The sequence below is a fragment of the Salvelinus namaycush genome, unplaced genomic scaffold (assembly GCF_016432855.1).
Source record: "Salvelinus namaycush isolate Seneca unplaced genomic scaffold, SaNama_1.0 Scaffold1866, whole genome shotgun sequence".
NCBI lineage: Eukaryota > Metazoa > Chordata > Actinopteri > Salmoniformes > Salmonidae > Salvelinus > Salvelinus namaycush.
This window is the reverse complement of record NW_024058637.1, coordinates 1-25,690: the sequence shown is the minus strand read 5'-3', so window position 1 is coordinate 25,690 and position 25,690 is coordinate 1. Positions and strand designations below refer to the sequence as shown.

The window sequence follows — 25,690 nt, the reverse complement described above, 5'->3', positions numbered from 1 at the left end:
GAAAAACAAGATCTTAGATTTTTTTTAACTAATAATATTTATAAATAGCTTTGGGGGTCAGAAGCATGATATCATAAAATCCACAGTATAAAAAAAAAGACTTCGTTATAGCCTTTAGATCTAGGCTTTTCAATCATATGAAACGGAAAACAAGTTCTAAATACAAGAGTCACCAGTAACATCTCATCTCTGGTTTCATGATGGACATATGGACATGTAGCCTATGTAACAGTTTAAATTTAGTCCGTCCCCTCGCCTCGACCCGGGTGTGAACCAGTGACCCTCTGCACACGTCAACAACAGTCACCCACGAAGCATCGTTACCCATCGCTCCACAAAAGCCACGGCCCTTGCAGAGCAAGGGGAACCACTACTTCAAGGTCTCAAAGCGAGTGTCGTAACCGATTGAAGCGCTATTAGCGCGCACCCCGCTAACTAGCTAGCCATTTCACATCCGTTACACCTACATGGAGGGGTTTTATATGTAATGATGGACATATGGACATGTAGCCTACTGTACATGAAGGGGTTTTATATGTAATGATGGACATGTAACCTACATGGAGGGGTTTTATATGTAATGATGGACATATGGACATGTAGCCTACATGGAGGGGTTTTATATGTAATGATGGACATATGGACATGTAACCTACATGGAGGGGTTTTATATGTAATGATGGACATATGGACATGTAGCCTACATGGAGGGGTTTTATATGTAATGATGGACATATGGACATGTAACCTACATGGAGGGGTTTTATATGTAATGATGGACATATGGACATGTAGCCTACATGGAGGGGTTTTATATGTAATGATGGACATATGGACATGTAACCTACATGGAGGGGTTTTATATGTAATGATGGACATATGGACATGTAACCTACATGGAGGGGTTTTATATGTAATGATGGACATATGGACATGTAACCTACATGGAGGGGTTTTATATGTAATGATGGACATATGGACATGTAGCCTACATGGAGGGGTTTTATATGTAATGATGGACATATGGACATGTAGCCTACATGGAGGGTTTTATATGTAATGATGGACATATGGACATGTAGCCTACTGTACATGAAGGGGTTTTATATGTAATGATGGACATATGGACATGTAACCTATATGGAGGGGTTTTATATGTAATGATGGACATATGGACATGTAGCCTACTGTACATGAAGGGGTTTTATATGTAATGATGGACATATGGACATGTAGCCTACATGAAGGGGTTTTATATGTAATGATGGACATATGGACATGTAGCCTACATGGAGGGGTTTTATATGTAATGATGGACATATGGACATGTAGCCTACATGGAGGGGTTTTATATGTAATGATGGACATATGGACATGTAACCTACATGGAGGGGTTTTATATGTAATGATGGACATATGGACATGTAACCTACATGGAGGGGTTTTATATGTAATGATGGACATATGGACATGTAACCTACATGAAGGGTTTTATATGTAATGATGGACATATGGACATGTAACCTACATGAAGGGGTTTTATATGTAATGATGGACATATGGACATGTAACCTACATGGAGGGGTTTTATATGTAATGATGGACATATGGACATGTAGCCTACATGGAGGGGTTTTATATGTAATGATGGACATATGGACATGTAACCTACATGGAGGGGTTTTATATGTAATGATGGACATATGGACATGTAGCCTACATGGAGGGGTTTTATATGTAATGATGGACATATGGACATGTAACCTACATGGAGGGGTTTTATATGTAATGATGGACATATGGACATGTAACCTATATGGAGGGGTTTTATATGTAATGATGGACATATGGACATGTAGCCTACATGGAGGGGTTTTATATGTAATGATGGACATATGGACATGTAGCCTACATGGAGGGGTTTTATATGTAATGATGGACATATGGACATGTAGCCTACATGGAGGGGTTTTATATGTAATGATGGACATATGGACATGTAGCCTACATGGAGGGGTTTTATATGTAATGATGGACATATGGACATGTAACCTACATGGAGGGGTTTTATATGTAATGATGGACATATGGACATGTAACCTACATGGAGGGGTTTTATATGTAATGATGGACATATGGACATGTAACCTATATGGAGGGGTTTTATATGTAATGATGGACATATGGACATGTAGCCTACTGTACATGAAGGGGTTTTATATGTAATGATGGACATATGGACATGTAACCTACATGGAGGGGTTTTATATGTAATGATGGACATATGGACATGTAGCCTACTGTACATGAAGGGGTTTTATATGTAATGATGGACATATGGACATGTAACCTACATGGAGGAGTTTTATATGTAATGATGGACATATGGACATGTAGCCTACTGTACATGAAGGGGTTTTATATGTAATGATGGACATATGGACATGTAACCTACATGGAGGGGTTTTATATGTAATGATGGACATATGGACATGTAACCTACATGGAGGGGTTTTATATGTAATGATGGACATATGGACATGTAACCTACATGGAGGGGTTTTATATGTAATGATGGACATATGGACATGTAGCCTACTGTACATGAAGGGGTTTTATATGTAATGATGGACATATGGACATGTAACCTACATGGAGGGGTTTTATATGTAATGATGGACATATGGACATGTAGCCTACATGAAGGGGTTTTATATGTAATGATGGACATATGGACATGTAGCCTACATGGAGGGGTTTTATATGTAATGATGGACATATGGACATGTAGCCTACTGTACATGAAGGAGTTTTACGATTGTCCAAAATGGGACCTGACTATTATAATGTAGACCTACACAATACATAGATACAGTATAAAGGGGATGACCTACACAATACATAGATACAGTATAAAGGGGATGACCTACACAATACATAGATACAGTATAAAGGGGATGTCCACTCACTGTTTTGCTGATTCCAAACTTTATCTTTTAATAAAGCTTTGGTGATTAATAAGATGTTTTTCAAAGCACTATCACGAATCAAACTATTTATTGATAGGCCTGGCTCCTTGGTGAACACATTGGACAGGACAACGAAACAGCCTTCATTGAAGAGAGGCTATATGTTTTTAATCAAATGAAGAAAAACATTGAGTTTTCATGTTTCTAAATTCGAGGGTGACCGGCACAAAAAAGCAACCCTACTCTCCTGTTCCATGAGTGTAAGGGCACCGTGTGTCACGGCTGGATAGGCTGTGCTTCCACTGACATAATCCATACCAATTAACAACAACCGCGGTACCGCTAAGATCTGCTTAAATCTTCCAACATGCGCTGCATGAAATCCCTTTTGCACTTGTTTTATTGACAGCCCTCCCCTTCAGTGTGGTGTAGTTCCTGTGTAGCCCACCAGAGGGAGATGATATTAGACAGGTAAATTGCTGAAACTGAAACACGGTTGAAAAACGCCAGTGTCAGTTTTTACATGCTGAAATTACAAACTAAAGTGCGTTTGGTAATTGCGCCGCCGTAGTAGGCTGTAAATAGAGCTCCTAGGCTGTAAATAGAGCTCCTAGGCTGTAAATAGAGCTCCTAGGCCGTAAATAGAGCTCCTAGGCTGTAAATAGAGCTCCTAGGCTGTAAATAGAGCTCCTAGGCTGTAAATAGAGCTCCTAGGCTGTGAATAGAGCTCCTAGGCTGTAAATAGAGCCCCTGGGACGTAAATAGAGCTCCTAGGCTGTAAATAGAGCTCCTAGGCTGTAAATAGAGCTCATAGGCTGTGAATAGAGCCCCTATGCTGTGAATAGAGCCCCTGGGACGTAAATAGAGCCCCTGGGCCGTAAATAGAGCCCCTGGGCCGTAAATAGAGCTCCTAGGCTGTGAATAGAGCCCCTATGCTGTGAATAGAGCCCCTGGGCCGTAAATAGAGCCCCTGGGCTGTAAATAGAGCTCCTAGGCTGTGAATAGAGCCCCTAGGCTGTGAATAGAGCTCCCAGTCTGTAAATAGAGCCCCTATGCTGTAAATAGAGCCCCTAGGCTGTAAATAGAGTCCCTAGTCTGTAAATAGAGCCCCTGGGCTGTAAATAGAGCCCCTGGGCCGTAAATAGAGCCCATGTGCTGTAAATAGAGCTCCTAGGCTGTAAATAGAGCCCCTGGGCCATAAATAGAGCCCATGTGCTGTAAATAGAGCTCCTAGGCTGTAAATAGAGCCCCTGGGCCGTAAATAGAGCCCATGTGCTGTAAATAGAGCTCCTAGGCTGTAAATAGAGCCCCTGGGCCGTAAATAGAGCCCCTGGGCCGTAAATAGAGCCCATGTGCTGTAAATAGAGCTCCTAGGCTGTAAATAGAGCTCCTAGGCCGTAAATAGAGCCCCTATGCTGTAACTGGAGCCCCTAGGCTGTAAATAGAGCCCCTAGTCTGTAAATAGAGCCCCTAGTCTGTAAATAGAGCCCCTGGGCTGTAAATAGAGCCCCTAGTCTGTAAATAGAGCCCCTGGGCTGTAAATAGAGCCCCTGGGCTGTAAATAGAGCCCCTGGGCTGTAAATAGAGCTCCTAGGCTGTAAATAGAGCCCCTGGGCCGTAAATAGAGCCCATGTGCTGTAAATAGAGCTCCTAGGCTGTAAATAGAGCCCCTGGGCCGTAAATAGAGCCCATGTGCTGTAAATAGAGCTCCTAGGCTGTAAATAGAGCTCCTAGGCCATAAATAGAGCCCCTAGGCTGTAAATAGAGCCCATGTGCTGTAAATAGAGCTCCTAGGCTGTAAATAGAGCCCATAGGCTGTAAATAGAGCCCATGTGCTGTAAATAGAGCCCCTAGGCTATAAATAGAGCCCATGTGCTGTAAATAGAGCTCCTAGGCTGTAAATAGAGCCCCTAGGCTGTAAATAGAGCTCCTAGGCTGTAAATAGAGCCCCTAGGCTGTAAATAGAGCCCATGTGCTGTAAATAGAGCTCCTAGGCTGTAAATAGAGCCCATATGCTGTAAATAGAGCCCCTAGGCTGTAAATAGAGCCCATGTGCTGTAAATAGAGCTCCTAGGCTGTAAATAGAGCTCCTGGGCCGTAAATAGAGCCCCTAGGCCGTAAATAGAGCCCCTGGGCCGTAAATAGAGCCCCTAGGCTGTGAATAGAGCCCCTAGGCTGTAAATAGAGCCCGTAGGCTGTAAATAGAGCCCCTAGGCTGTGAATAGAGCCCCTATGCTGTAAATAGAGCCCCTAGGCTGTAAATAGAGCCCCAACAGTGGGTGCAAAGCTGTGTGATAGCCAACAACAGCAAAATGTTGGTGCTCTGTTAGCAGATCACTAAATTGACTGTTTACTGAATCAGCTTTGAAACACGTCAAGGATGTTCTATTTTGTCTCCTTTAGTAGTGTCTAGATCATTCCTTCAGCTCTTCCACTTTCAATTATCTCATTACAAAACCAACCTTCTCTGCAATTTTTTTTTTTTGCTGATTACATTGTCAAGTGTTTACCATGGCTGGGTTTAGAAAGTGTTTTTAAATGGATGTTGGTCTGAGATCAATCCGTGTCTGGGTAAGAAGAGGGGCACGTTAACAGAAGATTCTCCGGTCATTAGCAGCAAGGGTATGCAGAGCCTCAACACAATAGCAGGTTAGCGTTTGTCGTCATGAATCTAGTTCTGGAGGCAGCTCTGAACCTAACCCTGACCTTAACCATAACTTTAACCAAACTGCACACTAACCCTAAATTAAGACCAAAAAAGCTATTTTTTGTTTTCATGAATTTTTGAAAGTATATATTTTACTTTTTTTTTCTTTTTTAAAAATCTGAATGTTTTTAAAATCTGAATCATTATATACTATACACACTATACCCTATGAACCCTCGTCAAAAGTAGTGCACTATATAGGAATAGGGTGCCATTTGGGACACATCCCTTTGGCCTGTTTTCCTCCACCACCGTGCCTCAGAGGAATGAGGCAAGATAAACAAAGACTTCTGCCTCTCCGCTTTCCAATTCATCTGACCCACATGCAGAGGAACCGTCAGAGGAACCGTCAGAGGACCCGACAGAGGAACCGTCAGAGGACCCGTCAGAGGAATGGGACAGAGGAACCGTCAGAGGAATGGGACGAACCGTCAGAGGAATGGGACAGAGGAACCGTCAGAGGAACCGTCAGAGGAACCGTCAGAGGACCCGTCAGAGGAATGGGACAGAGGACCCGTCAGAGGAACGGGACAGAGGAACCGTCAGAGGAATGGGACAGAGGAACCGTCAGAGGAATGGGACGGAGGAACCGTCAGAGGAATGGGACGGAGGAACCGTCAGAGGAATGGGACGGAGGACCCGTCAGAGGAACCGTCAGAGGAACCTTCAGAGGAATGGGACAGAGGAACCGTCAGAGGAATGGGACGGAGGAACCGTCAGAGGAATGGGACGGAGGAACCGTCAGAGGAATGGGACGGAGGACCCGTCAGAGGAACCGTCAGAGGAACCTTCAGAGGAATGGGACAGAGGAACCGTCAGAGGAATGGGACGGAGGAACCGTCAGAGGAATGGGACAGAGGAACCGTCAAAGGAATGGGACGGAGGAACCGTCAGAGGAATGGGACAGAGGAACCGTCAGAGGAATGGGACGGAGGACCCGTCAGAGGAACCGTCAGAGGAACCGTCAGAGGAACCGTCAGAGGAACCGTCAGAGGAATGGGACGGAGGAACCGTTAGAAGAATGGGACAGAGGAACCGTCAGAGGAATGGGACGGAGGACCCGTCAGAGGAACCGTCAGAGGAACCTTCAGAGGAATGGGACAGAGGAACCGTCAGAGGAATGGGACGGAGGAACCGTCAGAGGAATGGGACGGAGGAACCGTCAGAGGAATGGGACAGAGGAACCGTCAGAGGAATGGGACGGAGGACCCGTCAGAGGAACCGTCAGAGGAACCGTCAGAAGAACCTTCAGAGGAATGGGACAGAGGAACCGTCAGAGGAATGGGACGGAGGAACCGTCAGAGGAATGGGACGGAGGAACCGTCAGAGGAACCGTCAGAGGAACCGTCAGAGGAACCTTCAGAGGAATGGGACAGAGGAACCGTCAGAGGAATTGGACGGAGGAACCGTCAGAGGAATGGGACAGAGGAACCGTCAGAGGAATGGGACGGAGGACCCGTCAGAGGAACCGTCAGAGGAACCGTCAGAGGAACCGTCAGAGGAACCTTCAGAGGAATGGGACAGAGGAACCGTCAGAGGAATGGGACGGAGGAACCGTCAGAGGAATGGGACAGAGGAACCGTCAGAGGAATGGGACGGAGGAACCGTCAGAGGAATGGGACGGAGGACCCGTCAGAGGAACCGTCAGAGGAACCGTCAGAGGAACCGTCAGAGGAATGGGACGGAGGAACCGTCAGAGGAATGGGACAGAGGAACCGTCAGAGGAATGGGATGGAGGACCCGTCAGAGGAACCGTCAGAGGAACCTTCAGAGGAATGGGACAGAGGAACCGTCAGAGGAATGGGACGGAGGAACCGTCAGAGGAATGGGACAGAGGAACCGTCAGAGGAATGGGACAGAGGAACCGTCAGAGGAATGGGACGGAGGAACCGTCAGAGGAATGGGACGGAGGAACCGTCAGAGGAATGGGACAGAGGAACCGTCAGAGGAATGGGACAGAGGAACCGTCAGAGGAATGGGACAGAGGAACCGTCAGAGGAATGGGACGGAGGAACCGTCAGAGGAATGGGACAGAGGAACCGTCAGAGGAACCGTCAGAGGAACCGTCAGAGGAACCGTCAGAGGAACCGTCAGAGGAATGGGACGTAGGAACCGTCAGAGGAATCGTCAGAGGAATGGGACAGAGGAACCGTCAGAGGAATGGGACGGAGGAACCGTCAGAGGAATGGGACAGAGGAACCGTCAGAGGAATGGGACAGAGGAACCGTCAGAGGAATGGGACGGAGGAACCGTCAGAGGAATGGGACGGAGGAACCGTCAGGGAATGGGACAGAGGACCCGTCAGAGGAATGGGACAGAGGAACCGTCAGAGCTGAAGGGAGTCTCTGTGTGTGTGTGTGTGTGTGTGTGTGTGTGTGTGTGTGTGTGTGTGTGTGTGTGTGTGTGTGTGTGTGTGTGTGTGTGTGTGTGTGTGTGTGTGTGTGTGTGTGTGTGTGTGTGTGTGTGTGTGGGAGTATTATAGGATGTATTGCTACAGCAAGGGTCTCACAGTTAAATCTCCAGGGGCTGCTATATGTACTGTTTGATGTTTGAGTCTCAAACATGACAATATCACCTATGTATTATGACTAAATAATGGTGTAGAGATAGAGTACCGTATATTTACTGGAACTGCCTACATAACAAGTTAACAAACCCTATATAACAAAACAGTAAGACAATAGACATTAGAACTCCTATAACATTTAGTTCTATAGTACAATGAGCATGACGATTCAATAGACATTAGAACTCCTATAACATTTAGTTCTATAGTAGAATGAGCATGACGATTCAATAGACATTAGAACTCCTATGACATTTAGTTCTATAGTAGAATGAGCATGACGACTCAATAGACATTAGAACTCCTATGACATTTAGTTCTATAGTAGAATGAGCATGACGATTCAATAGACATTAGAACTCCTATGACATTTAGTTCTATAGTAGAATGAGCATGACGATTCAATAGACATTAGAACTCCTATAACATTTAGTTCTATAGTAGAATGAGCATGACGATTCAATAGACATTAGAGCTCCTATGACATTTAGTTCTATAGTAGAATGAGCATGACGATTCAATAGACATTAGAGCTCCTATAACATTTAGTTCTATAGTAGAATGAGCATGACGATTCAATAGACATTAGAACTCCTATGACATTTAGTTCTATAGTAGAATGAGCATGACGATTCAATAGACATTAGAACTCCTATAACATTTAGTTCTATAGTAGAATGAGCATGACGATTCAATAGACATTAGAACTCCTATGACATTTAGTTCTATAGTAGAATGAGCATGACGATTCAATAGACATTAGAACTCCTATAACATTTAGTTCTATAGTAGAATGAGCATGACGATTCAATAGACATTAGAACTCCTATGACATTTAGTTCTATAGTAGAATGAGCATGACGATTCAATAGACATTAGAACTCCTATAACATTTAGTTCTATAGTAGAATGAGCATGACGATTCAATAGACATTAGAACTCCTATGACATTTAGTTCTATAGTAGAATGAGCATGACGATTCAATAGACATTAGAACTCCTATGACATTTAGTTCTATAGTAGAATGAGCATGACGATTCAATAGACATTAGAACTCCTATGACATTTAGTTCTATAGTAGAATGAGCATGACGATTCAATAGACAGCAGAACTACTATGACATTTAGTTCTATAGTAGAATGAGCATGACGATTCAATAGACATTAGAACTCCTATGACATTTAGTTCTATAGTAGAATGAGCATGACGATTCAATAGACATTAGAACTCCTATGACATTTAGTTCTATAGTAGAATGAGCATGACGATTCAATAGACATTAGAACTCCTATGACATTTAGTTCTATAGTAGAATGAGCATGACGATTCAATAGACATTAGAACTCCTATGACATTTAGTTCTATAGTAGAATGAGCATGACGATTCAATAGACATTAGAACTCCTATGACATTTAGTTCTATAGTAGAATGAGCATGACGATTCAATAGACATTAGAACTCCTATGACATTTAGTTCTATAGTAGAATGAGCATGACGATTCAATAGACATTAGAACTCCTATGACATTTAGTTCTATAGTAGAATGAGCATGACGATTCAATAGACATTAGAACTCCTATAACATTTAGTTCTATAGTAGAATGAGCATGACGATTCAATAGACATTAGAACTCCTATAACATTTAGTTCTATAGTAGAATGAGCATGACGATTCAATAGACATTAGAACTCCTATAACATTTAGTTCTATACTAGAATGAGCATGACGATTCAATAGACATTAGAACTCCTATGACATTTAGTTCTATAGTAGAATGAGCATGACGATTCAATAGACATTAGAACTCCTATGACATTTAGTTCTATAGTAGAATGAGCATGACGATTCAATAGACATTAGAACTCCTATGACATTTAGTTCTATAGTAGAATGAGCATGACGATTCAATAGACATTAGAACTCCTATGACATTTAGTTCTATAGTAGAATGAGCATGACGATTCAATAGACATTAGAACTCCTATAACATTTAGTTCTATAGTAGAATGAGCATGACGATTCAATAGACATTAGAACTCCTATGACATTTAGTTCTATAGTAGAATGAGCATGACGATTCAATAGACATTAGAACTCCTATGACATTTAGTTCTATAGTAGAATGAGCATGACGATTCAATAGACATTAGAACTCCTATGACATTTAGTTCTATAGTAGAATGAGCATGACGATTCAATAGACATTAGAACTCCTATGACATTTAGTTCTATAGTAGAATGAGCATGACGATTCAATAGACATTAGAACTCCTATAGACATTTAGTTCTATAGTAGAATGAGCATGACGATTCAATAGACATTAGAACTCCTATAACATTTAGTTCTATAGTAGAATGAGCATGACGATTCAATAGACATTAGAACTCCTATGACATTTAGTTCTATAGTAGAATGAGCATGACGATTCAATAGACATTAGAACTCCTATGACATTTAGTTCTATAGTAGAATGAGCATGACGATTCAATAGACATTAGAACTCCTATGACATTTAGTTCTATAGTAGAATGAGCATGACGATTCAATAGACATTAGAACTCCTATGACATTTAGTTCTATAGTAGAATGAGCATGACGATTCAATAGACATTAGAACTCCTATAACATTTAGTTCTATAGTAGAATGAGCATGACGATTCAATAGACATTAGAACTCCTATAACATTTAGTTCTATAGTAGAATGAGCATGACGATTCAATAGACATTAGAACTCCTATGACATTTAGTTCTATAGTAGAATGAGCATGACGATTCAATAGACATTAGAACTCCTATAACATTTAGTTCTATAGTAGAATGAGCATGACGATTCAATAGACATTAGAACTCCTATGACATTTAGTTCTATAGTAGAATGAGCATGACGATTCAATAGACATTAGAACTCCTATGACATTTAGTTCTATAGTAGAATGAGCATGACGATTCAATAGACATTAGAACTCCTATAACATTTAGTTCTATAGTAGAATGAGCATGACGATTCAATAGACATTAGAACTCCTATGACATTTAGTTCTATAGTAGAATGAGCATGACGATTCAATAGACATTAGAACTCCTATGACATTTAGTTCTATAGTAGAATGAGCATGACGATTCAATAGACATTAGAACTCCTATGACATTTAGTTCTATAGTAGAATGAGCATGACGATTCAATAGACATTAGAACTCCTATGACATTTAGTTCTATAGTAGAATGAGCATGACGATTCAATAGACATTAGAACTCCTATGACATTTAGTTCTATAGTAGAATGAGCATGACGATTCAATAGACATTAGAACTCCTATGACATTTAGTTCTATAGTAGAATGAGCATGACGATTCAATAGACATTAGAACTCCTATGACATTTAGTTCTATAGTAGAATGAGCATGACGATTCAATAGACATTAGAACTCCTATGACATTTAGTTCTATAGTAGAATGAGCATGACGATTCAATAGACATTAGAACTCCTATGACATTTAGTTCTATAGTAGAATGAGCATGACGATTCAATAGACATTAGAACTCCTATGACATTTAGTTCTATAGTAGAATGAGCATGACGATTCAATAGACATTAGAACTCCTATGACATTTAGTTCTATAGTAGAATGAGCATGACGATTCAATAGACATTAGAACTCCTATGACATTTAGTTCTATAGTAGAATGAGCATGAAAATTCAATAGACAGCAGAACTCCGAGCTATTTTTCCCCCGACATCGGACACTTTTAAGCGGTTGGAGGACTAAATCACCTCGAGTTCAACATTTAAACGGACCGTAAAATAACGGTAAGTTTTGCGACTAGACACCCTTCTATCTAGCTGACAGCTGAGTTTTATTGCAGTTTATGTAAGTTAAGTTGAGAGTTTTCAAAAAAGTTAGATGTATACACACGTTGTGGGACACGCTGTATATCGTAAGATATACAGACCACACAATTTAATATCCAACTTTTTTCCTCTGAAATATATAGTCGTGGCCAAAAGTTTAGAGAATGACACAAATATTAATTTTCACAGTCTGCTGCCTCAGATTGTATGATGGCAATTTGCATATACTCCAAAATGTTATGAAGAGTGATCAGATGAATTGCAATTAATTGCAAAGTCGCTCTTTGCCAGGCAAATGAACTGAATCCCCAAAAAACATTTCCACTGCATTTCAGCCCTGCCACAAAAGGACCAGCTGACATTATGTCAGTGATTCTCTCGTTAACACAGGTGTGAGTGTTGATGAGGACAACATGTTCCATGCCACGGAGGACTGCGGGGCAGGGATGGCTATCTGCCAGGCTGCCAAGGTTAGTCAGGTTATTCAGGTGGACATGTTCCATGCCATGGAGGACTGCGGGGCAGGGATGGCTATCTGCCAGGCTGCCAAGGTTAGTCAGGTTATTCAGGTGGACATGTTCCATGCCACGGAGGACTGCGGGGCAGGGATGGCTATCTGCCAGGCTGCCAAGGTTAGTCAGGTTATTCAGGTGGACATGTTCCATGCCATGGAGGACTGCGGGGCAGGGATGGCTATCTGCCAGGCTGCCAAGGTTAGTCAGGTTATTCAGGTGGACATGTTCCATGCCATGGAGGACTGCGGGGCAGGGATGGCTATCTGCCAGGCTGCCAAGGTTAGTCAGGTTATTCAGGTGGACATGTTCCATGCCACGGAGGACTGTGGGGCAGGGATGGCTATCTGCCAGGCTGCCAAGGTTAGTCAGGTTATTCAGGTGGACATGTTCCATGCCATGGAGGACTGCGGGGCAGGGATGGCTATCTGCCAGGCTGCCAAGGTTAGTCAGGTTATTCAGGTGGACATGTTCCATGCCACGGAGGACTGCGGGGCAGGGATGGCTATCTGCCAGGCTGCCAAGGTTAGTCAGGTTATTCAGGTGGACATGTTCCATGCCACGGAGGACTGCGGGGCAGGGATGGCTATCTGCCAGGCTGCCAAGGTTAGTCAGGTGGACATGTTCCATGCCATGGAGGACTGCGGGGCAGGGATGGCTATCTGCCAGGCTGCCAAGGTTAGTCAGGTTATTCAGGTGGACATGTTCCATGCCACGGAGGACTGCGGGGCAGGGATGGCTATCTTCCAGGCTGCCAAGGTTAGTCAGGTTATTCAGGTGGACATGTTCCATGCCACGGAGGACTGCGGGGCAGGGATGGCTATCTGCCAGGCTGCCAAGGTTAGTCAGGTTATTCAGGTGGACATGTTCCATGCCATGGAGGACTGCGGGGCAGGGATGGCCATCTACCAGGCTGCCAAGGTTAGTCAGGTGGACATGTTCCATGCCACGGAGGACTGCGGGGCAGGGATGGCTATCCGCCAGGCATCTTTTGTTTTTAGGAGATTATCACGTGTATGTAAATTGTATCTGCTAGTAACAGTTTTATTTTCTTCTCTACCAAGGTGCATGGTGTCCTTCGGCAGACCCTGGAGGACTGGCTGAGCGGCTGGATGACCCATGGCTATCGCAGTCGACCACCCATGTTGCTTGCACCACAGGATGCAAATTCTCTGGTGTAGTACTGCGTCAGCCATGGGTTCCCCTTCACCAGAGAGAGGCTGATGAAATACGCTGACAAATTCTCTGGTGTAGTACTGTATCTACTGCGCCAGCCATGAGTTCCCCTTCACCAGAGAGAGGCTGATGAAATACGCCGACAAAATACGCAGGTATATGTGTTTATGAATGTAGAATGCAGGACTGACTGTTCTCAATGTGTGCTACGTAAACGTGGATGTGTATGGTGATGCCAAAACAAAATGTTCATCCAGGATGGACAATTTTATATTCCGGTTCTATTGTAGATTTCGGGCACCCAGGGGAAACAGTCCCAGCACTGGGGAAGAGGTGGTGGGAAATGATCAGGAGGAGGCCGGACACCCTGGACAGGGGGAGAGCTGAGTGTGTCACACGTCCAACGATGGACACCTACTTCACTTCTTATGAGAAGCACTTGGAGGAGAGTGGGTTGAGGGAGAAACCGTCGGAGTCCCCAACTGCAGAAGAAGGCCAGGTGCCTACTCTGCCGGCCACACCATCGTCAGCCCGTCAACCCCACCATTACAAACACCATCTACTCCAAACCATCGTTGGCTAGTTTCGTCCACCACCACCACGATGCACACCACACCCCTGTCTGTCACCACCAACGCGGCCTCCTCTGCACCAACTGCCTCCTCCGTCTCCCCTGGTCACACCACCAAAGCAGCCTCGTCTGGTGTCCCTGCCCCCTGCAATTCGAATACAGCCACCTCCACAGGTAAACACATGTTAAATTACAAAAAAAATACTGTTTGTTTTGTGTTTTATAAAACTGCAATGTTAAAACTTTTTTTTCTCTCTACAGTCCAGAGCACCAGCCTTCAGGGCATGTCCACCTCCTCCAAAGATATACACACCTCCCTGCAGATTCCTCCAGAGGTATTGATGTCAAAAAACTGAAAATGGTTTTCATGAAACATGCTCTGTCTAACACAACTTTTTTCTCTCAACTGCAGCACAGAAAAGGAAGAGAAAAGCGCCACCGGCCAACTCTGTGTTTTCATTGTTTATGTCAATGCACATCAAAGTTTTATTTTATGTAAATTATTCATACTCATTTTTATTTTAATATTAAACTGTTATTTACCTTCTCAAAACATAAAATGAATCTTTAAAACAAATTAGGAGACATTAACACTAAATATGTTGGTGAAGAACCCTTTATTAAGAGTCCACAGGAGGGTGCACCGGGCTACGCAACGAAAAGTTGACAGGCAAGTCCAATTTTTTTACCGGAAGGCTAGCCATCTATCTAGTAAACACTTTGGATACGAGGTTGGCGTCTCATTTTTTTTAAACAAAATTAAACGGATATATCTTGTAATTTAACAAAAATAGTAAGGTGGCCAATAACTGGGAACCGTATGCCAAAAATACGGGACGCATTGTTTTTGCTAAACCGCTTATCAAAAAGCTGATAGTATTTCCACTGAAATGTCAAACATACTAATTGCTAAGCCGTTAGCTAACATTTAGACGACACCAATAATCACATAACATTGATGGCTTGATCACAAGATAACACTGTTGAAGGTAATATATTTCTTCAACGCTGCTGAATATGCCGATGATACGGAGTGCTACGTTACGACATTTAGTTCTACAGTAGAAGGAGCACAAAGATGCATGTGCTGACCTCCTAGCGTCGACTGACCAGAAATCTCATGTTTATTGTTGATTATTTGTATTTGTATTGTTTGTTTTGTTTATTGTTGATACAGGGATCATCTCATAGTGAGCGGGGTCTCAAACATACACCATGACTCAGATATAGATCTAGCATTGAATGAGCACACATCTATGTTCATGAGAGTTGTAATGAGAAGTTATTTTATGATTGTTGAATCACGTTTTCTAATTAAACATGGAAACAACCCTGTGCACCCGTAACCAGTCTTTAGTCTGTAGACTGTTTGTTTGTACCAGTCTTTAGTCTGTAGACTGTTTGTTTGTTTGTACCAGTCTTTAGTCTGTAGACTGTTTGTTTGTACCAGTCTTTAGTCTGTAGACTGTTTGTTTGTACCAGTCTTTAGTCTGTAGACTGTTTGTTTGTTTGTACCAGTCTTTAGTCTGTAGACTGTTTGTTTGTACCAGTCTTTAGTCTGTAGACTGTTTGTTTGTTTGTTTGTACCAGTCTTTAGTCTGTAGACTGTTTGTTTGTTTGTTTGTACCAGTCTTTAGTCTGTAGACTGTTTGTTTGTACCAGTCTTTAGTCTGTAGACTGTTTGTTTGTTTGTTTGTACCAGTCTTTAGTCTGTAGACTGTTTGTTTGTACCAGTCTTTAGTCTGTAGACTGTTTGTTTGTACCAGTCTTTAGTCTGTAGACTGTTTGTTTGTTTGTACCAGTCTTTAGTCTGTAGACTGTTTGTTTGTACCAGTCTTTAGTCTGTAGACTGTTTGTTTGTTTGCACCAGTCTTTAGTCTGTAGACTGTTTGTTTGTACCAGTCTTTAGTCTGTAGACTGTTTGTTTGTTTGTACCAGTCTTTAGTCTGTAGACTGTTTGTTTGTACCAGTCTGTAGACTGTTTGTTTGTATCAGTCTTTAGTCTGTAGACTGTTTGTTTGTCCCAGTCTTTAGTCTGTAGACTGTTTGTTTGTACCAGTCTTTAGTCTGTAGACTGTTTGTTTGTACCAGTCTTTAGTCTGTAGACTGTTTGTTTGTTTGTACCAGTCTTTAGTCTGTAGACTGTTTGTTTGTACCAGTCTTTAGTCTTTATACTGTTTGTTTGTTTGTTTGTACCAGTCTGTAGACTGTTTGTTTGTTTGTTTGTACCAGTCTGTAGACTGTTTGTTTGTTTGTACCAGTCTTTAGTCTGTAGACTGTTTGTTTGTACCAGTCTTTAGTCTGTAGACTGTTTGTTTGTACCAGTCTTTAGTCTGTAGACTGTTTGTTTGTTTGTACCAGTCTTTAGTCTGTAGACTGTTTGTTTGTACCAGTCTGTAGACTGTTTGTTTGTTTGTACCAGTCTTTAGTCTGTAGACTGTTTGTTTGTTTGTACCAGTCTTTAGTCTGTAGACTGTTTGTTTGTACCAGTCTTTAGTCTGTAGACTGTTTGTTTGTTTGTTTGTACCAGTCTTTAGTCTGTAGACTGTTTGTTTGTACCAGTCTTTAGTCTGTAGACTGTTTGTTTGTACCAGTCTTTAGTCTGTAGACTGTTTGTTTGTTTGTACCAGTCTTTAGTCTGTAGACTGTTTGTTTGTACCAGTCTTTAGTCTGTAGACTGTTTGTTTGTTTGCACCAGTCTTTAGTCTGTAGACTGTTTGTTTGTACCAGTCTTTAGTCTGTAGACTGTTTGTTTGTTTGTACCAGTCTTTAGTCTGTAGACTGTTTGTTTGTACCAGTCTGTAGACTGTTTGTTTGTATCAGTCTTTAGTCTGTAGACTGTTTGTTTGTCCCAGTCTTTAGTCTGTAGACTGTTTGTTTGTACCAGTCTTTAGTCTGTAGACTGTTTGTTTGTACCAGTCTTTAGTCTGTAGACTGTTTGTTTGTTTGTACCAGTCTTTAGTCTGTAGACTGTTTGTTTGTACCAGTCTTTAGTCCTTTATACTGTTTGTTTGTTTGTTTGTACCAGTCTGTAGACTGTTTGTTTGTTTGTTTGTACCAGTCTGTAGACTGTTTGTTTGTTTGTACCAGTCTTTAGTCTGTAGACTGTTTGTTTGTACCAGTCTTTAGTCTGTAGACTGTTTGTTTGTACCAGTCTTTAGTCTGTAGACTGTTTGTTTGTTTGTACCAGTCTTTAGTCTGTAGACTGTTTGTTTGTACCAGTCTGTAGACTGTTTGTTTGTATCAGTCTTTAGTCTGTAGACTGTTTGTTTGTCCCAGTCTTTAGTCTGTAGACTGTTTGTTTGTACCAGTCTTTAGTCTGTAGACTGTTTGTTTGTACCAGTCTTTAGTCTGTAGACTGTTTGTTTGTTTGTACCAGTCTTTAGTCTGTAGACTGTTTGTTTGTACCAGTCTTTAGTCTTTATACTGTTTGTTTGTTTGTTTGTACCAGTCTGTAGACTGTTTGTTTGTTTGTTTGTACCAGTCTGTAGACTGTTTGTTTGTTTGTACCAGTCTTTAGTCTGTAGACTGTTTGTTTGTACCAGTCTTTAGTCTGTAGACTGTTTGTTTGTACCAGTCTTTAGTCTGTAGACTGTTTGTTTGTTTGTACCATTCTTTCGTCTGTAGACTGTTTGTTTGTACCAGTCTTTAGTCTGTAGACTGTTTGTTTGTACCAGTCTTTAGTCTGTAGACTGTTTGTTTGTCCCAGTCATTAGTCTGTAGACTGTTTGTTTGTCCCAGTCTTTAGTCTGTAGACTGTTTGTTTGTACCAGTCTTTAGTCTGTAGACTGTTTGTTTGTTTGTACCAGTCTTTAGTCTGTAGACTGTTTGTTTGTTTGTTTGTACCAGTCTTTAGTCTGTAGACTGTTTGTTTGTACCAGTCTTTAGTCTTTAGTCTGTTTGTTTGTTTGTACCAGTCTTTAGTCTGTAGACTGTTTGTTTGTACCAGTCTTTAGTCTGTAGACTGTTTGTTTGTTTGTTTGTACCAGTCTTTAGTCTGTAGACTGTTTGTTTGTTTGTTTGTACCAGTCTTTAGTCTGTAGACTGTTTGTTTGTACCAGTCTTTAGTCTGTAGACTGTTTGTTTGTTTGTACCAGTCTTTAGTCTGTAGACTGTTTGTTTGTTTGTACCAGTCTTTAGTCTGTAGACTGTTTGTTTGTTTGTACCAGTCTTTAGTCTGTAGACTGTTTGTTTGTTTGTACCAGTCTTTAGTCTGTAGACTGTTTGTTTGTTTGTACCAGTCTTTAGTCTGTAGACTGTTTGTTTGTACCAGTCTTTAGTCTGTAGACTGTTTGTTTGTTTGTTTGTACCAGTCTTTAGTCTGTAGACTGTTTGTTTGTACCAGTCTTTAGTCTGTAGACTGTTTGTTTGTACCAGTCTTTAGTCTGTAGACTGTTTGTTTGTTTGTACCAGTCTTTAGTCTGTAGACTGTTTGTTTGTACCAGTCTTTAGTCTGTAGACTGTTTGTTTGTTTGCACCAGTCTTTAGTCTGTAGACTGTTTGTTTGTACCAGTCTTTAGTCTGTAGACTGTTTGTTTGTTTGTACCAGTCTTTAGTCTGTAGACTGTTTGTTTGTACCAGTCTGTAGACTGTTTGTTTGTATCAGTCTTTAGTCTGTAGACTGTTTGTTTGTCCCAGTCTTTAGTCTGTAGACTGTTTGTTTGTACCAGTCTTTAGTCTGTAGACTGTTTGTTTGTCCCAGTCTTTAGTCTGTAGACTGTTTGTTTGTACCAGTCTTTAGTCTTTAGACTGTTTGTTTGTTTGTTTGTACCAGTATGTAGACTGTTTGTTTGTTTGTTTGTACCAGTCTGTAGACTGTTTGTTTGTTTGTACCAGTCTTTAGTCTGTAGACTGTTTGTTTGTACCAGTCTTTAGTCTGTAGACTGTTTGTTTGTACCAGTCTTTAGTCTGTAGACTGTTTGTTTGTTTGTTTGTACCATTCTTTAGTCTGTAGACTGTTTGTTTGTACCAGTCTTTAGTCTGTAGACTGTTTGTTTGTACCAGTCTTTAGTCTGTAGACTGTTTGTTTGTTTGTACCAGTCTTTAGTCTGTAGACTGTTTGTTTGTACCAGTCTTTAGTCTGTAGACTGTTTGTTTGTTTGTACCAGTCTTTAGTCTGTAGACTGTTTGTTTGTACCAGTCTGTAGACTGTTTGTTTGTCCCAGTCATTAGTCTGTAGACTGTTTGTTTGTCCCAGTCTTTAGTCTGTAGACTGTTTGTTTGTACCAGTCTTTAGTCTGTAGACTGTTTGTTTGTTTGTTTGTACCAGTCTTTAGTCTGTAGACTGTTTGTTTGTACCAGTCTTTAGTCTGTAGACTGTTTGTTTGTACCAGTCTTTAGTCTGTAGACTGTTTGTTTGTTTGTACCAGTCTTTAGTCTGTAGACTGTTTGTTTGTACCAGTCTTTAGTCTGTAGACTGTTTGTTTGTTTGCACCAGTCTTTAGTCTGTAGACTGTTTGTTTGTACCAGTCTTTAGTCTGTAGACTGTTTGTTTGTCTGTACCAGTCTTTAGTCTGTAGACTGTTTGTTTGTTTGTCCCAGTCTTTAGACTGTTTGTTTGTTTGTCCCAGTCTTTAGTCTGTAGACTGTTTGTTTGTACCAGTCTTTAGACTGTTTGTTTGTACCAGTCATTAGACTCTTTGTTTGTCTTTAAGAGCATTGACCTGAAACCAACAGTGGGAGATAAAAAAAAAAAAAAAAAAAAACAAGTCAACAATGTTTTTGCTCACAACACACTGTTGTTGAGGCTCTCACTGACCTCATCGTGTAGAGCAGTGTCCCGTCGTCTTTCAGTCGGAGAAGTTTGTTGGGCGTGGTCATGTTGTGGGCGATAGATTTCTTCCCGTTGAGGAAGAAGGTGTCTGGGGTCCAGATGTTAGACGCCAGGAGGTTGTTTAACGGTAACATCTTCATGGGGCCTTGGAAACGCAGACGTTCGTCCTTCCAGCTCTGTCTGAAGAACACATCAATGGTGTACTCCTGGAGGTCAGAGGTCAAAGAGGAGACAGGGGTTCCGTTGGTATATGTCAGAGGTCAAAGAGGAGACAGGGGTTCCGTTGGTATATGTCAGAGGTCAAAGAGGAGACAGGGGTTCCGTTGGTATATGAACGCTACGAGGGCATCATTGGATGTACAGCATGACAGTAAGGGGCAGTTTCTCAGACACAGATTATTAAGGCTAATCCTAAAATGCATGTTCATTGGAGATTCTCCATTTGAGTTTGCTTCTTAGTCCTGGCCTAGACTTAATCTGTTGCTGGGAAACCGGCCCAAAGACATTAACATCGACTAATTGTAATTTTAAAAACTAAAAAACGAATCGTAATTTAAAAAATAGATTAAATAAGTAAATGTTTTGCTTCATTTTTATTAACTTTTTTTTTTTTTTTACAAAAAAAATACTTTCATTCAATAATACAATTATACATAAGTAGCACGGGAATATGGAAGATGTTGCTGTTTCTATTAGGATGATAATTAATCAAGAAGAAGTCCTTACCATTTCAGTATCAGAAACGGGACCGAAGCTGGTCACAAATATGTTGGTCTTGATCTCGGTCACCTTCTCTGTAGAAAATAAATCCCATCCAGAGAGGGTGTGAGTTGCTCAGAGAGGCACGAGTACATGTTCCTTATTTCACTGACCTTTCTCTTTTTCTATTCAAACAACATGGATTATTTCGCTGACCTTTCTCTTTTTCTATTCAAACAACATGGATTGACACATAATTCTGCATTGAACCTTCAATAATTAAATTTATTTTCCGTAAGAGGATCTGAAAAGTTGGCCTTGGTCCTTTGAGAACAAAGACCCTGGTATTTATGAAAGGAGTGATTGCTTTCTCTCTCGCTCTCGCTCTCTCTCTCTCTCTCTCGCTCTCTCTAGGTCGGTCACCCACTAGTCTCTTCGTCAGAGACCTGTGTTTACCAGAGTCTATGAATATAAACCCATTCCCCTCTATAATAGAGGACTAGCAGACTGACAAAGACATTATCACCCCTCTATGGTCTCTTACTAATAGATACAGAGGATCTTCTGGAGGGAAGATCTATGGTCTCTTACTAATAGATACAGAGGATGTACTGGAGGGAAGATCTATGGTCTCTTACTAATAGATACAGAGGATGTACTGGAGGGAAGATCTATGGTCTCTTACTAATAGATACAGAGGATGTACTGGAGGGAAGATCTATGGTCTCTTACTAATAGATACAGAGGATGTACTGGAGGGAAGATCTATGGTCTCTTACTAATAGATACAGAGGATGTACTGGAGGGAAGATCTATGGTCTCTTACTAATAGATACAGAGGATCTTCTGGAGGGAAGATCTATGGTCTCTTACTAATAGATACAGAGGATGTACTGGAGGGAAGATCTGTGGTCTCTTACTAATAGATACAGAGGATGTACTGGAGGGAAGATCTATGGTCTCTTACTAATAGATACAGAGGATGTACTGGAGGGAAGATCTGTGGTCTCTTACTAATAGATACAGAGGATGTACTGGAGGGAAGATCTATGGTCTCTTACTAATAGATACAGAGGATGTACTGGAGGGAAGATCTATGGTCTCTTACTAATAGATACAGAGGATGTACTGGAGGGAAGATCTGTGGTCTCTTACTAATAGATACAGAGGATGTACTGGAGGGAAGATCTGTCTACTTCATTATATCATAAAACAATTATGATTCTAAAGAGTCAGTTTACATGTGGTATGTATGCAATCAGTTTGCATGTCCATACTGTATGTATGCAATCAGTTTACATATCCATACTGTATGTATTGTATGCAACATGATAAAGGTTTTAAGTGTGTGTCCTAAATGGCCCCTATTCCCTATATAGTGCACTACTATAGACCAGAGCCCGATTCCCTATATAGTGCACTACTATAGACCAGATACGGCCCGTTTATGGCTTGAATAGGGTGCCGTTTGGGAGACATTGAGGGTCTGGATGGGTCCCTACCTCCGAGTCCAGGACGTAGCCTGTTGTCATAGCCGTCCAGCAGTCTGTCCAGTATTCGGGTAAAGATGGTGATGTTGTCATTTAGCTCCGCCTCTTTTAGGGGTTCTGAAGGGGTTCCTGCTGGGGTCTGGGAAAGGCTGCAGGGGGCACAGGACAGTATGGTTACAGACTAGTTGACTGGGTACCAGGCTGCAGGGGGAACAGGACAGTATGGTTACAGACTAGTTGACTGGGTACCAGGCTGCAGGGGGCACAGGACAGTATGGTTACAGACTAGTTGACTGGGTACCAGGCTGCAGGGGGGAACAGGACAGTATGGTTACAGGACTAGTTGACTGGGTACCAGGCTGCAGAGGGGCACAGGACAGTATGGTTACAGACTAGTTGACTGGGTACCAGGCTGCAGGGGGGGAACAGGACAGTATGGTTCAGACTAGTTGACTGGGTACCAGGCTGCCAGGGGGCACAGGACAGTATTGGTTTACAGACTAGTTTGACTGGGCTACCAGGCTGCAGGGGGGAACAGGACAGTATGGTTTACAGACTAGTTGACTTGGGTAACCAGGCTGCAGGGGGGGAACAGGACAGTATGGTTACAGACTAGTTGACTGGGTACCGAGGCTGCAGGGGGAACAGGACAGTATAGTTACAGACTAGTTGACTGGGTACCAGGCTGCAGGGGGAACAGGACAGTATGGTTACAGACTAGTTGACTGGGTACCAGGCTGCAGGGGGAACAGGACAGTATGTTACAGACTAGTTGACTGGGTACCAGGCTGCAGGGGGAACAGGACAGTATAGTTACAGACTAGTTGACTGGGTACCAGGCTGCAGGGGGAACAGGACAGTATGGTTACAGACTAGTTGACTGGGTACCAGGCCTGCAGGGGAACAGGACAGTATGGTTACAGACTAGGTGACTGGGTACCAGGCTGCAGGGGGAACAGGACAGTATGAGTTACAGACTAGTTGACTGGGTACCAGGCTGCAGGGGAACAGGACAGTATATGTTACAGACTAGTTGACTGGGTACCAGGCTGCAGGGGGGAACAGGACAGTATAGTTACAGACTAGTTGACTGGTACCAGGCTGCAGGGGAAACAGGACAGTATGGTTACAGACTAGTTGGACTGGGTACCAGGCTGCAGGGGGGAACAGGACAGTATGTTACAGACTAGTTGACTGGGTACCAGGCTGCAGGGGGAACAGGACAGTATAGTTACAGACTAGTTGACTGGGGTACCAGGCTGCAGGGGGAACAGGACAGTATAGTTACAGACTAGTTGACTGGGTACCAGGCTGCAGGGGGAACAGGACAGTATGGTTACAGACTAGTTGACTGGGTACAGGCTGCAGGGGGAACAGGACAGTATGTTACAGACTAGTTGAGGTACCAGGCTGCAGGGGGAACAGGACAGTATGGTTACAGACTAGTTGACTGGGTACCAGGCTGCAGGGGGAACAGGACAGTATGGTTACAGACTAGTTGACTGGGTACCAGGCTGCAGGGGGAACAGGACAGTATGGTTACAGACTAGTTGACTGGGTACCAGGCTGCAGGGGGAACAGGACAGTATAGTTACAGACTAGTTGACTGGGTACCAGGCTGCAGGGGGAACAGGACAGTTATGGTTACAGACTAGTTGACTGGGTACCAGGCTGCAGGGGGAACAGGACAGATGGTTACAGACTAGTTGACTGGGTACCAGGCCTGCAGGGGGAACAGGACAGTATGTTTATACAGGACTAGTTGCTGGTAACAGGCTGCAGGGGGAACAGGACAGTATCACGTTACAGCACTAGTTGACTGGTACCAGGCTGCAGGGTAACAGGGACGTATGGTTACAGACTAGCTTGACTGGGTACCATGCTGCAGGGGTAAACAGGACAGTATAGTTACAGACCTAGTTGACCTGGGTACCAAGGCTGCAGGGGGGAACAGGACAGTATGGTTACAGACTAGTTGACTGGGTACCAGGCTGCAGGGGGGACAGGGACAGTAATAGTTACAGAACTAGTTGGATCTGGGTACCAGGCCTGCAGGGGGAACCTGGAACAGTATAGGTTACAGACTAGCTTGACTCGGGGTACCAGGCTGCAGGGGGAACCGGGACAGTATAGGTACAGACTAGTTTGACTGGGTACCAGGCTTGCAGGGGGAACAGGACAGTATAGGTTACAGACTAGTCTGACTGGTACCAGGCTGTGCAGGGGCACAGGACAGTATGGGTTACAGACTAGTTGACTGGGTACCAGGCTGCAGGGGGCACAGGACAGTATGGTTACAGACTAGTTGACTGGGTACCAGGCTGCAGGGGGACAGGACAGTATGGTAAGAACTAGTTGACTGGGTACCAGGCTGCAGGGGAACAGGACAGTATGGTTACAGACTAGTTGACTGGGTACCAGGCTGCAGGGGGACAGGACAGTATGGTTACAACTAGTTGACTGGGTACCAGGCTGCAGGGGGAACAGGACAGTATGGTTACAGACTAGTGACTGGGTACCAGGCTGCAGGGGGAACAGGACAGTATAGTTACAGACTAGTTGACTGGGTACCAGGCTGCAGGGGGAACAGGACAGTATAGTTACAGACTAGTTGACTGGGTACCAGGCTGCAGGGGGAACAGGACAGTATGGTTACAGACTAGTTGACTGCCGGTACCAGGCTGCAGGGGGAACAGGACAGTATGGTTACAGACTAGTTGACTGGGTACCAGGCTGCGGGGGAACAGGACAGTATGGTTACAGACAGTTGACTGGGTACCAGGCTGCAGGGGGGAACAGGACAGTATGGTTACAGACTAGTTGACTGGGTACCAGGCTGCAGGGGGAACAGGACGTATAGTTACATACTAGTTGACTGGGTACCAGGCTGCAGGGGGGAACAGGACAGTATGGTTACAGACTAGTTGACTGGGTACCAGGCTGCAGGGGGAACAGGACAGTATGGTTACAGACTAGTTGACTGGGTACCAGGCTGCAGGGGGAACAGGACAGTATGGTTACAGACTAGTTGACTGGGTACCAGGCTGCAGGGGGAACAGGACAGTATGGTTACAGACTAGTTGACTGGGTACCAGGCTGCAGGGGGAACAGGACAGTATGGTTACAGATAGTTGACTGGGTACCAGGCTGCAGGGGAACAGGACAGTATAGTACAGACTAGTGACTGGGTACAGGCTGCAGGGGGAACAGGACAGTAGTTACAGACTAGTTGACTGGGTACCAGGCTGCAGGGGGAACAGGACAGTATAGTTACAGACTAGTTGACTGGGTACCAGTGCTGCAGGGGGGAACAGGACAGTATAGTTACAGACTAGTTGACTGGGTACCAGGCTGCAGGGGGAACAG

At 43.1% G+C, this 25,690-nt stretch overlaps 1 protein-coding gene across 1 annotated transcript in view; it reads right to left on the bottom strand.

Annotated features, from left to right (window-relative positions):
- LOC120037773 (gamma-aminobutyric acid receptor subunit alpha-5-like) overlaps positions 1-22,473 on the bottom strand; it is a gene marked incomplete at both ends in the record, with an annotated part of 32,512 nt that extends 10,039 nt beyond the window's left edge. The window contains 3 exons of the mRNA XM_038983737.1: positions 20,121-20,341; positions 20,862-20,929; positions 22,337-22,473. Coding sequence (XP_038839665.1) covers positions 20,121-20,341; positions 20,862-20,929; positions 22,337-22,473 — 426 coding nt within the window. The remainder of the gene's footprint in view (positions 1-20,120; positions 20,342-20,861; positions 20,930-22,336) is intronic.
- Positions 22,474-25,690: the final 3,217 nt, after the last annotated feature.